The 13,800-nt window shown below is 40.3% G+C and overlaps 1 protein-coding gene across 2 annotated transcripts in view; it reads right to left on the reverse strand.

Annotated features, from left to right (window-relative positions):
- Positions 1-1,698: 1,698 nt before the first annotated feature.
- pip5k1bb (phosphatidylinositol-4-phosphate 5-kinase, type I, beta b) overlaps positions 1,699-13,800 on the reverse strand; it is a 44,045-nt gene continuing 31,943 nt past the window's right edge. For both annotated transcript variants that reach the window (XM_042488091.1, XM_042488090.1), the window contains exons 8-13: positions 7,498-7,700; positions 7,066-7,149; positions 5,841-5,889; positions 5,284-5,368; positions 4,108-4,266; positions 1,699-2,018 (exon numbers count right to left, since the gene is read on the reverse strand). In XM_042488091.1, coding sequence (XP_042344025.1) covers positions 1,849-2,018; positions 4,108-4,266; positions 5,284-5,368; positions 5,841-5,889; positions 7,066-7,149; positions 7,498-7,700 — 750 coding nt within the window. In that variant the 3' untranslated portion in view covers positions 1,699-1,848. The remainder of the gene's footprint in view (positions 2,019-4,107; positions 4,267-5,283; positions 5,369-5,840; positions 5,890-7,065; positions 7,150-7,497; positions 7,701-13,800) is intronic.

Genomic DNA, 13,800 nt, shown 5'->3' on the forward strand with positions numbered 1-13,800 from the left:
TTAAGATTTGGTAAACTTGAAAAAAAGTTTCACAGGATAATGTCACAGTGAAGACCTTCACTTCCGGCTTTAGAAATGTCTTAGCTAAAACAGCCAAAGAGGTAGTTAAAAAAGACTGAATTGGTCAGAAAAGAAGTCTATTAGGGATGTACTGGTATTGTTAAGGATTGTTTTGAAGAAAATAAAAAAGAAGAGAGAGAATTACATTAAATGTTGTATCTCTGATACAATGTCTAAAGGAACTATTCTGGTGAAAATTCATCTAAATTTCTTGTCTTACCTTTAGGTAAATTGTACGGTATATACACTAGCGCTGGTGACGGCGACATGCAGCAGCAGATGAGTGTGTGTGTTTGTGGTCATCTCGTCTGATTGTCACTGTTCTGTGCTGTTATTGTTATGCATTAAGCAGAATTTTTTTTTAAAAAAAAAAAAAGCTCAATAAAATATGTCACTTAGTCTAGGGTCATCAGTTAAGTCAAAGTTAGAAGAGGGGTCCCTTCAAAAAAGAGGTTGGAAACCACTGTATTAGGGGGCTGCATTAACAGGGGAATCAAACATCTGACTTTCAGTGTCGCTCGACAATCTGGAGACTGAGAGCAATAATGTTCATCCTCCTGTCCTTTTGCATTTCAAACACCAGGGGGCGACCGGAGAGCTGTTTTCCTTGTATGAATATCAGGTGACTGTATGATAAATTCAGGAATGTGTTTCTACCCTTTTACCACACGTGATTGACTACTTTTTGTGTTCAGCATCAAAATGAAGGCCAGATAGAGAGAGTAGCACAGAAATACAACTGTAGATATGGATGGATAGATGATGAGAGATCCATGTAAATAACATCTTTGTTTTAAAACAATGCCGCCCTGACACATCACAAACACAAGGTGTTACCGCTGCAAAAGGCAGACCAGCTGTCAGACAGGGATTATTGTCAGTGGATGTACAGTCGCCACTGCACCCGCTTGTCCTCCTTTGTCACAGTCTCTCTGCAGCATAATGGCACGAAGTAAGGCCACGTCAAAGCCCATGTTTTAAATATTTATGAAAACAGTTGACAGAACAATGTCAGCGCAGTGCCAGGTGACTGATGGGGGGACAGGACTAGGCAAGTTACACAATGGAGCCTCAGAGAGCGAGCTGAACCTGACACTGCTGGACAGGAGGAGAGGTGAAAGATGGAAACACGGAGAGGGCAGAGGACAAAGTGTTCAGAGGCTTTAGGGAGAGGAAAAATGAAACTGCCCTTTATTAACAGCCAGATGATGTGGTGTAATAAAAGAAGGCCCAGTCTATGTCATAAAACCTGTTTGTGTGAAATGCTGTTAAAATTTCATAATGTACAGTAAAACTATTTATCATATTTTGCTAAGTAATATGAGGTAATAAATAACTTGTAAAGGTAAAGACACAGTAAGAAGTTTTGCCAATAAAGGCTTTCAAAAGCAAAAACAGATACACCTTTCCATGGAAAGATTTGATTTTACCTCTGAAGTATTTCTTCTTCCTTTCCATGTAAATGACAGACTAACAGTACCCACCAGCACACCACTCATCCTTTGACTCTAGTGTCCGTATGTTGTGTAGGATGTGCATGAATTTGTATTGGATGCATGTTGCCAAGCAAGCCGAGTCACCTGCTCCATGACGCACATCACCAATAAGACCATGTGATGTCAGCACAGGTGACAATAACATGGTATGTATGTGTGTGGGTGTGTGTGTCAGATTTACATGCCTTCCTTCTTATCCTCAAGGAGGTACTGTGTACAGTGACCTTGCATCATAGTTTAAAGGTGAAAAACGACATGCTCCGCCCCTGAGTTAACACACAGTGTCATGACATTATGAAAGCAGCCAGGAGAAGAAAAACAAATAGATACTGTACCTCTCCTCTGTTTGGTTGTCCACGTTGACAAAGATTGAGGAGGTTGAGATGGTTCCCATGGATGAGCCCTCGTAGAAGGACGGGTTGGCAGGGACCAGGTCAGGACGCAGGTACGAGCCCAACACAGCTAAGGGGAAAATATTATCATGCCTGTGATGTCAGTAAAGTAAAAGAAAAAATCCCACACACATTTCAAACTCCATGCCTCCAGTTTGTAACATTAATTTCTAAATTTATAGTCTCCAAGACAAGATTAGACTTCTCGGACATTTACAAGCCCCTCCAGACCCTACACCCTGTTCACAGGCTAAGTAGTGCTATCAATGATGAGTAAAGTAAGTTTTTTTTTAATCTGTGGAGTTCTCCTTTAACTAATAAGACACACATTGGCCAACACCAACATCCACAACCATAATTTCTTGGAAGACCAAAAAAAGCCCTATTAGTCAATCAATATGATCAATATAGCTTTGTATAGCTATGGTTTCATCCGCTAGAGAAAAGGAAAAAGAGTTATTCTTGAAATTCCCCTGTGCTTACCATCAGGGAAAGTTTAAACAAACCCAATGACTGAGATAAGACAGGCCATGAGAATTTGATTCATAGTGAAACTTTTGTCTTTTTCAACCCGGACCCCCTTTTCCCATGTTTATGTGTCGAAGTGACTAATGGGAACAACTATTCGGTCCATTTTTGGGAGCTGAAGCCGGGACATGGGGCATGTTGTCCACTCTGTTTTTTGCCACTGACAGGCTCAGATAATTATTCTAAGTTTCTGATACTTTGGAAAGCATCCCTAGAGATAAACATTTTTATTAAAGAGTAAAATCATTTTTGTTTAACCAGAAACAGCCCTTACATCACTATTGCTGAACCCATCAGACTGCATTTAAATGAACTGTTATTTTATAATCCTAAACAACACTTCATTTAAAGTTGACAGACACAAAATATAACCCACAAAACCATCTTGGTTCATCTTTCTGTAGCTTCAACAATCACCATCTCTTTTTTTTGGTTGAAATAAATCCTTAACTCACCTAGTTAGAAGTAAAAATATGCTGGCTCTGTGCACGCTAAAATTACTGCTTATTTATATAGAGTCTGGCGGGTTTGGTAACAGCGATTTCTGGGCTGTTTCTGGTTAAACAAAAAGGATCTTACTATTAAACTAAAAAGTCTATCTAAGTAGAAATCCTTTCCATAATGCTGTCAGACACCTATAACAACAACCTGTGCCATTTGCAAAAACAAGCACTTTAAGGTTGACGTACATTGATGGTTACCACATGGCTTGAGTGATAACATTGCAGCCTGTTTTGTGGCTGCAGTCTGCCACAACTTTAAGTTAGACACAAAAACATGGGAAAATTGAGTTTAGGTTGAAAACACTTAAGGTGTCCTTTAAGTTAAAATTAATGAAATGGTTCCAATAATTCTATATTTCCTAGTATTGATCTCATGCCTTGAAAAAAAAAGGATTTTCTCTGTCATAAAGCAAGGGTCAGGAAGTGTAGCAATCCAATTGCTTTATAGCATGTTGCGTCATAGCCGTAGACACTGGTAGGAGAGCGTTTGGTTGTAAAGAGAATGAGGACACATGACCCTATGACTTCTCCTTCCGCTCCACACCCTTGTTTCTTCCGGTGTGGCTTTGGCTAACACTTCTTTGTCATATCGAACACAAAGGTCAGAGACGCTGCTGCTGAACTTGTGCACCATTGCAGAAACTTTCACACTATCTCAAACAGCTGCTACATATACCTTCTTGTACTGGGGTCACGAGATAATCTTTCTTACACATGCCCTATGGACACACATGCGCAAATTCTGTATGTGATGGGCTGCTAATAACAAGGTAGTCTCTGTTTTTCTTTCCATCGAGGCCAAACACTGTATCAACCAGTGACAGCTGCCCCCTGAGAGAGTGCTGAGAGGACAACATTTTTATGGCCAAGTGCAAGTGGCTGTTTATGGGCCTCTAGTGTAGTTCTAAAAAGCTCTAATAAACCACACAAACTAGGAAATGACTGAAACTGCAAACTAGGAGGCAGTTTAGAGAGAGATGTCGAGGATTTCGCTAAAAAGGACAAGTGCAGTTATGATAAAATTGCTTAGATTTTAAACAATCTCCTTTAGAATTCAGGCACTTCTATGTGCATCCCTAAATGCTGCCAAATATCCAAGATATGAAGTAAAGGTGTTGTTTTGAGTACCTTGTCCGTCCAAACTGGCCAGGCTGTAAGCTCCTCCGAGCCTGTCCCTCCCGTCCTCCTCGTTCCTCTCATCTGCCTGCGATGAAAGGATCTCCTGTGAGGACGACTTCAGAGCCGGGATGGACGTACGAGTCCTCTTTGAAGGGGAGAATCGAAGTGCTGCGGAGCGGAAAAAAAGGAGCAAACGAAGTAAAGAAAGGAAAACAGAGAAAAAAGGATTCAGGGAAGCAGAAAGAGGAGAAGATTATTGGAGGAGATAGTGGGAAGAGACGATTATCCCGATTGAAGCTGCGTTCACACACAATGAAACTCAGATGCTCTCCCTCCAAAATTAGCAGTAAAGTCATTAAACTGTTGAAATGCACAATGACGATTACACAAGTGCCCTAAGCCATCCTTATTCTGCCTCCCAAGCAGGGCATGAAATTAAATCCTTTCCTGTCATCTCCCTCTGACGGGACTTGGCGATGGTTAATAGCACAGCTAAATCCCCCAAATCTTTGCCTCAGCCATGTTGATTTCCACAGGGGGGGTCCTGCATGGTTGCATAACATTGGTAATATATTTGATGCTAATGTGAAGTTCCAAAATTGCTTCCTGGTTTTACCCACAGCCATTACACTGAGAATAGACTGCGTGGATAATATTTAAATGTCTTGTGGGGTTAGGCAGCTGGGGAGTCATCTTTACTTCCTGGACTACAGGAGTTTATGAAGCTTTATTTATTCACTTTAGTGGTAACTGTGTACTTCTGTTTCTGGACTACCAACAAACAAACTCAATCTGTTCTGAGTGACTTTACCACATGATTTCTTACACATAACCAAACATTAAGTCTTTAATTTAAAAGAATTTGTTTAATCCTAAAATTTAATCAGAGCTCACATTTCTGCGCATCATGTGCCTCAAATGCTTGCAACAGTCAACTATAGAAGCCAAAAACTGGCAAGCAAAGAAAAAAGCTCTGGGTGGTCAGGAGGACAATACAAGGAAACAATACACCAGTTAATTTAAGTGAATTACCACTGATCTAATTATGTTACAGTGACACACACATGCCCGGCAATAAAAACTGCCCATAGAATGACTCCTTTTATCAGGCCAGGATTTCCTACTTCCCATTGCTGCCCCTTCTCTTTGTTTATTCCCTCCCATGTGAACAACCTGCAGACTTACGCTGAGTCTTCCTGAAGACCCGTGTACTCATGAACTTGAGGAAGCGGCTGGCATAAAACCCAGGCCGGTGCACCGAGACGGAGTCCTGAGGGCAGGCAGAGAAAATGTTCTTTTATTCAGTGGTGGGAAAAGTATTCAGATCTTTTACTTAAGTAAAAGTACTAATATCAGACTGTAAAAATGCTGTTACAAGCAACAGTCCAGCATGAAAAATGGTACTTAAGTAAAGTAAGTAAAATCAGGAAAATGTACTTGAAGTATTTATAGTAAAAGTACACAATGCAGTGAAATCTTTAAAACAACTCAAAATGATTTTTCTAAAAGAAAAAAAAAACACCCCCAAAACTCAGTTATAAGGATAACACCAAATTACTTTATCAAAAGTTTATCAAAACAATTGGATACAAGTACTTCAAATTCATACTTAAGTGTAAATGTGCTCAGCTATATTTAACCACTGCTTTTCTCAGACAGCCACTGGCAATACTTTAAAAGTCTGTGACAAAATAAAAGGCTCATTCATGGAAGCAGCAGTGTCAGATTTGCTATCAACTTACGCCATCGTACACCAGGGCTTTCCACGAGTGTTCCAGCTTTTTAATGAACCTGGGGAGAAAGGAAACAAGAAGCCTTGTCACAAATGTACACCCAACAACTTTCCCTTTATGCTTGATCAAACCTGAGACACTATCCCCCCTCAGCGTAAGAAAAACACAGGTCATGTTCAGCATTTAGGCAAAAACACATCAAAGTTTAAAGTTATGTAACAGTGTCTTTGAGGGAAGCAAGCTTCTAGAAATAAGGCAGGGTAAGCAGAGACAAATTGGCCCTTTTCATCCTTCCTCCCTGACCTGATCTCACCTCTCTCACTCCGCGTGCATTTACTACCCTTAGCCAAGCAGGCTGACATAGATTTATGTGATGCTTTCAAATTCCCACAAGTTCGAAAAAGCCGATGAGCCAGAAGGCTTCCTCCTCAGTCACCCGATGCTTTTGCACTCAGAAGAAAAAAAATCAATGTGTAAATAAAGAAGACTTATAGACCACTGTGTCCATTTAAATCGTGTCGGATGGAGAAAAAAATCCTTTTAGGAGTGAGGTGAAATGGCTTTCCATCAATGCAGGGTGATAATTCAACATTAAGAGGTCTTGTCGTAGGGCAATTGAAGCAGTTACTCTTCAGACATGCTGTGCTGTCATTCTCCTGCATCAGTCCTTAACTATTCATGCACATTCCCTCTTAATTGTCACATCTTTCCTGCCACTGATGGGACATTTTACTTTTTGGAGACATTTCTGCAGATCATATGTCCAGGTTTAAATGATAACATGGCCCCAAAAGTTAACAAGTCCCATCAGTAAAAAAATAAGACAGCACCACTATTAGAAAGAATAGTCATAATTAGGGAATGAATTCTTGAGTTACAGCCAAAATCATATTATGTGAGATCACAGTGACCTTGACCTTTGACCACCAAAATTGAATTAGTTCATCCTTGAGTCGAAGTGAATATTTGTGCCAAATTTGAAGAATTTTTCCAAAGGTTGTTCCTCAGATATCCCCTTCACGAGAATGTAACGGATGATTTCACAGTTACCTTGACCTTGATCTTTGACTGCAAAAATGTGATCAATTAATCGAGTCCATACCACAAGTGTTTATTTTTTCGACTGAAAACTTCTTGTAAAAATCGTACTTGTAGGATCAAAGCATTGCCTTGATTAAATTTAAGTGGCACGTGAAGGTGTAGCATGTTTATTTAGTCTCAAAAAGATCATTACCTGTACGACTGTAAAATATCTATTATACCCAGGAAGATGAGCAGCTTTTCTTCTTTGTGCGTTTTGGCCGGGATGCCCCCCATCCTAAAACAGAGTAAAAAACACACCAGCAGTCAGAGAATAGCTACTGTTTTCCTTTTGTAGCACTCGGAACACCGCACAAATGTTTGTAAAAGAGGCACTTACAGTATTTACATTTGTGTGTACTGCAGTAAATACGCAGAACAGTGCCTGTGTTTGTATTTGAGTAACTATGGTTATATGAGAGCCCGACTGTGTGTACACAGTTTGAGCGTCCCGTGTGAGGTATGAGCACGGTTGTATAACTGCGTCTGTGAGAGAAAAGGTGGAGATTAAGAGACAGAGGCAGAGTGCGTATGCCCAAATACGTGTGCATAATATGTTCGTTTTCCCCCAGCTGAGCCCACTCACGTGTCGTCTGTGGTGAGAGCTTCAGCTGCCTTGCCGTCTCCCTGGATGGACTCCATGGCGGTGGAGTAAAGCACCCTCTGACCCACAGGTCTCCTCCCGTCCCCGCCTGCCTGGCCTGGCTCACCCCCTTCTCTCTGGCTCTGGTCGGGGACGTGCACACCCAGCAGCAGGCTGTAGTCCATGATCTTAAAACTCTCCAGCACCTACAGCAAGTTACAAGACATTAAGTTGTTACAAGAAAATAATGACTTGCACAAACTGATTGGGATAAAAGGATATTTCACATTTTTTATGACCTGTTATAACACTGACAAGATTCCTCATCTTCTGGACTGGATACTTCACTTTCAGCTCAAAGACGTTAAATACAGCGACATTCTGAAAATGTTTTGAAAAACACTTTCGTCACCAAACACTCTTCACTGCCTCAAAAGGCTGTGAGGTAGTAAAAGGAAATCTCCTGTTTAAACTAGTTTTGAGTTAAATAAACAAAGTGTTGCTCCACAGTGAGCCAAGTGTTACACATTGACCTTCAGGAGCCTCCGTCCAGTTTCCCAGAGACTCTGCGACTTCACGTCTCCTAATGCTCGAGTAAAGCAGTCATGGCAAGAAGAGGGGAGAGAGAGAGAGGCCAGAGATTTTCCCGGGAATGGGATCAGGGTCGCTGCCAGGTAGTCAGGCTTATTTTATGACCTAGACTGGAAGAAAAAGTAACTGTACCGGTTTTTAATTCCTGTCTTAAGTAATTAGGTGTTTACACAGGTGTGGCAGAGAAAGAGAAAGAACATGAATGTTTTCAGTCAATCCCTTTAGTCAGAGAACAAGAATCTAAAGTCATGCCGCTCGTGATAAATCGACTGTCAATTTTTCAGTCTAAACAGCTTTAAAGGGACAGTTTGTCCCAAAATAAAACACATATTTTTCCTCTTACCTCTAGTGCTATCTATGTATGCAGATTGTTTTGATGTGAGTTGCTACGCATTGGAGATATCGGCTGAAGAGATGTCTGCCTTCTCTCCAATATAATGAACCTAGATGGCACTTGGTTTGTGGTGCTCAAAGGACCAAAAAAAAAAAAAAAACACCTGAAAAACTGAGCAGCAATATCTCTTTCCAGAAAAAATGACTTGGTGACTCAAGATTATCCACCAGACCTTAATGTGACCAGTTGCATGTAGGAACTACTTTCTTTTTACCTAACTACAATCGGCAACCATATCAATGTGCAGAAGGAACAGTGTATCTACTCATGGACGAGAGACTCATGCATGACAGCGCAAAGATATTCAGTGTACTGTCATACAGGCGTCAAGAAACAAGAGAACACTCACATTTAAGAAACTTTAAAAACAAAAATACCGTAACACAATTAACCCCTTTAGGGCACTCATTGAAATACTTGGAAGTTTAAAATCTCAGCCCCAGAGCGTTATTGGAGATTTTTTTTACTTTTGTGACTTTTGTCAAAATGTTTCATTTTTATGTTGAAAATCAAGGTCAGTGAAGTTACCACATATGATTCCTTGCCAGATGAGGGGAAAACAATTCCAAAAAGTGTATATATAAAAAATATAAGAAAAGACATATAAACTTAAAGAAACATTTATTTAACATTTTATTGAGATACTGACACTGGCACCTGTCACAAATATCACACACGTATCAAGGTGCAGTAGTCCGGTCCAGTCAGCACTGAGGCACAGGTGGACCTTGCAGACTGTGCCGACCACGTTTGACCTGAAGAAGCTCCCCTTCCTGCTGCAGTACTTGCAGGTCTGGTGGTTGGTGTAGATAGGTACATGGAACAGGGACAGGTCAAACTGCGCAGAATCATCTGGAGTTTGGCTGCAGTGTCCCCAGACAAGCTTGGGGACATCAGCAGAGGTGCTGAGGCTGCCTGGAAGTGCTGAGCTCCCGTGGGGGCGAGATGTGACTGTCCTCTGACTGCTGGCATTCCTGAACACCTGAACTCTGAAGTTCTTCAGTGACAGGCCATCCACAGCAAGAGCCTTGCAGCCTCACCTGTCGATGACCCAGGCATTAGTAAGGCTGACATCAGTTGCATATGCAAACATCCACAACTACCACCACTTGGATTTCACGGGGGTTTGGCAGAGGTAAACCAGCATGTTGCTCTTGTCATGACATGAGATTTGTGACATGAGGGAACTTGGTCTCCTTTGTCCGTTGTCAGTGTTGTTATCTTTGTTGTCGTCCTCAAGCACACCCACTGCAGGCCGCATGCACTTCCTCATTGTCACTGATGGCAGGGTGGGCTGGCACAACAACAGTCTCACTCTTTCCGCAAAAGAGCCGAGTAGACAGCTGAAAAAGAAAAGATTGCAAGTTTTTGAGTCAGTATCAAGCCCACTTTGAGTTATTTGTGAAGGAAAACAGTAACAGCGAAGTGTAGATCTACTGAAAACAAAGGATATTAACATAATAATTGTAAATGTATATAATGATTGACATATACATTGCAAATATATTACAAGTGAAAAAGAGCATCATAGGAACTGGTGGTGCCGCTTACTTTTTCTTATAATTCAATCAGAAAAACGAAATAATAACAAATATTGATTTACTAAATAAACTCTAGCAGTAACAAGGATCATTGTAAAAATAAACACTAAAATATTCTATTTAAGTATAATAAAACAGTCATAAAACTTATAAAACATACATATTTCCCTTTTACTAACTTAAACATTTCTATAAATGGAAACATTTCTCACTGTATGATGTTTTTCAAACCTGTGGCAACATCCAGTGCACTACTGACTACTAATTCTCCTGTTATAATGTGTTGGGTTTTTTTAAAATAAATAAATAAATAAAATTAAACTTGAAAAAAAAACTAGATGCATCCGACTCCACGCACCGGGCGTATATCTAAAAATAAACAAGCCGTCACCTGCGCTGGTCTTACCTATATGATCAAATATGGTGTCACCATATTTTCATGCAAAAGTTACATTAATTTCTAGAAATCCTACGAAAACAACACCTATCTCAACATTTAGCACAACTATTCAACCATATACTGTGAGAGTTTTATCAACTTACCTCGGTTAGTTTCGACGTTACAGCCGTAAATGTGGGAGATGGCAGGTGCGTACCGAACTTTACGCATCCCGGAAATTCACTGAAGTTTGAAATGCTCCGGGCCACTGCTGGTTGGTCAGATGCCGTGACGTCACTTTATGCTGCAGCATGATCTTCGCTGATTGGCTGGGAGAAACCCGTGTGATTTTTCGACCTCACAGGGAGGCAAGGGGATGCCATTTTGGATGTCCTCGGAAGTTACCATATCTTGTATCTTGCAATCAGTCAAATTACTTGACCATTAGTAGTTGATGACTAATCAATTGATCACTGTAGGTCTATTAGCTGATATAGTTCAATAGAAAGAAAATCGCTCTGACATGAAACTACTCCCAACAAGGTCTATGAATTATCTTGAGTAATCGGGTCACAATTTCTGGAAAGAAACATTGCTGTTGAGTTTTGGCTCTTAAAGCACCACAACCTAAGTGCCATCTAGTTCCAGTATATTAGAGAGAAGGCACACATCTCTTCGGCCGATAACTCCAATACTCAGCAACTTACACCAAAACAATCTAGACTGATGAACACCACAACAGATAAAAATATGCATTTTTGATTTGGGGATGAACTGTCCGTTTAAAATGCTTGGAGAGCCAAGGCTAAGAAGAAAACGCCAATAAACACAACATAGTTGTTATTTCCGATGAAAAGTCCATCAGTATCGTCTTGGGCCCTCTTACTTACACTCCGTGAATAACCTGAGAGTAATAGGATTTGATGCAATAAAATAATCCTCTGATTTAATCAAAGTGAGCAGTGACCCAGAATCCAGAGAAAAACTGGCCTATTTATGTGAAGAATGTGAGACCAATAGTGTTTTGACGCTGACCTAAGTAAGCTGTATGGTCAAAGACAATATTATTAGTATTAGTTGCATATCCAGTTTGCATCTGTTGCAGAAGCTGCTGATGTATAAAGTCACGCACATTCATACTCAACACACAAACACAAAATAGACTTAATGGCCATTGCGCACAAACACTGGGGCTTTTGTCTGAGCTTTGTCTTTTCCATATCAATGATTTGCATCCCTTGCCTCAAACTCCCCCAGCCTATTCAAACTGCAGCCATTTTGAATAGAGCCACACACACCAGGCTGCCTACAGAAGGCCATTTCTGTGTGTCCTGGCCCCAGCTTTCTCAGGCAAACAATCAAACCATCACAGCAGAAAGAAAACAGCTGCATTTCTGTGGTTGTTGGTACAAAAAGACTTTCTTCTGATTGTGAAAAATACTCTTTATATGTACAGACACAGGAAAACAGTCAATAATCGGTTTGTGGACTTGAATGCGACTGATTCTTGGAGGCACAGCAGAGAGTGTTTGGGTCTCTCCTCCAAGCAACCTGCTCTGGTTTCAAACACAGCTCAGTTTTCTCACAGTGAATGGGCTAATCCTCACACAACTGTAGGGTGTGAGCTTTGTCACAGCATCCCCTGATCTCAAACAAATCTCTCTGTTTATTCCACCCTGAAGCACTCCTCCACCAATCTCTCTCTGTGCCAGTAGGGCTGTAGAGCTCCCAATAGTATTCAGTGGCGTGCCCCACTTATCACACTATTACACAGCAAGCTTTCTTAACTCGGAGTCTCTTTTCTCAACACAGCAGCATCTTATAGTCCTTTTGTGGCCCTGGCAGATGCCTCGTCCCGCGTTCACGCTGACTGAGTTCAGTTACAATCACAGGAATGTTCCTGCTAAAGTATGCATCTATAATTGATGAGTACAACCTGCTACCCATGACGCAGCATATTAGATCGGGGACACGCAGCTGTTAATGTTGTCACTTGTTCAGACTTGTAAAGACATACAGATTTATTTTATGACTGTCTTTATTTTAAAGGAGAACACAAATCAATATTTGTGAACATAATATACTCTCTCTCAAAGCCAGAAACCATAAAAATGTAATATTTAATGTTATGATGTCATCAAGTTTAAAGTCTAGATCTGCTCCATAGTGAAATGAATGGGAGCCTGAGGAAAAATGGGAGCTGTGGAGCAGCTCCAGACTTTATTCCTGATGACATCACAAGTTTAAATGTTAGTACTCTAGTTTTGAAATTTGGGAGAGAGTTGTTCTTGTTTAATAATATTTTTTGGACCATCTTAGACCATTAGAATAGCGCGTGACTTTAAAAAATCAGCATAGTTCCCCTTTAAATTAAGCAGTACTGTTCCAGAAAATTTTCTCTTTATAAAACTTGACTCAAAATAGAACCTCTTCACAACTCACAACTGAAAGAATATAATTTTAATCAGCCTAAAAATCATATCTTTGTTCATTCTCTGACACTGTGAAAAACGTTTGTTACAGGGCTACTATATAAATTACATTAGATTGTACGCCATTGGCATAGACATTTATTTCGATTATGTACATGTGTCCTCCTCCAGAAGACATAAAGGTAGCGGAGAACTTCCATTCTGACAAAATTAAAGACATTTTAATGGTAAACAGTTGTAAGAAAGACACAAATTGGTGCGTAAAAAATTACCGTAATACCGGAGATGACCCCAACCTTCCCCCTTTCATGTCTGTACACCCCAACAAAATCAACACCTGTGCAACAATCTATCAAAAGTATTAAATGTAATTTGTAAATGCACATTAAAAATTTCTGTGAAGACCTGGGAGCTGTCATGATTATTCAAAAAATCAATGTGCATTAACAAACAGGTTATCTGCAAGTTTGAATATGAAATATTTCATACATTCCCTGAGCAAAAATTCCCTGTTTTTTTAACTTTTCCACTTCAAATATTGTCTGGTTTTCTTTCTATTCTCTAATAATAAACTGTAAATCATTGACTTCTTACTACTGGTGGTAAATAAACAAGACTCCTGAACACATCACCATGAGCTCTGGGAACATATCTGCTGACTTTTAACTAGCTGCTGACATTTCATAGAGCAAGAAATTAGCCAATTAATAGAGAAAATTGTCTATAGATTCATCATTAATGAAAATAATTATTAGCTGTAGATCTATGTTATCAGCAGGTTTTAGCCATGAATGTGGTTAAGGATCCTGCTGAAGCCTTACTGACTTCTGACTGCAAGGTCAGGGCCTTGCTTTTCCCCTAAGAGTGACAGAGGCCATTGTTGTCACAGGATCTCATGGCCGAGAGGAGGGGGGGGCATACAGTAAATGCTTGTTTACGATTGGCCAAACTTGCAGCCATGCAACACAC

The sequence above is a fragment of the Plectropomus leopardus genome, chromosome 6 (genome assembly GCF_008729295.1).
Source record: "Plectropomus leopardus isolate mb chromosome 6, YSFRI_Pleo_2.0, whole genome shotgun sequence".
Lineage (NCBI taxonomy): Eukaryota > Metazoa > Chordata > Actinopteri > Perciformes > Serranidae > Plectropomus > Plectropomus leopardus.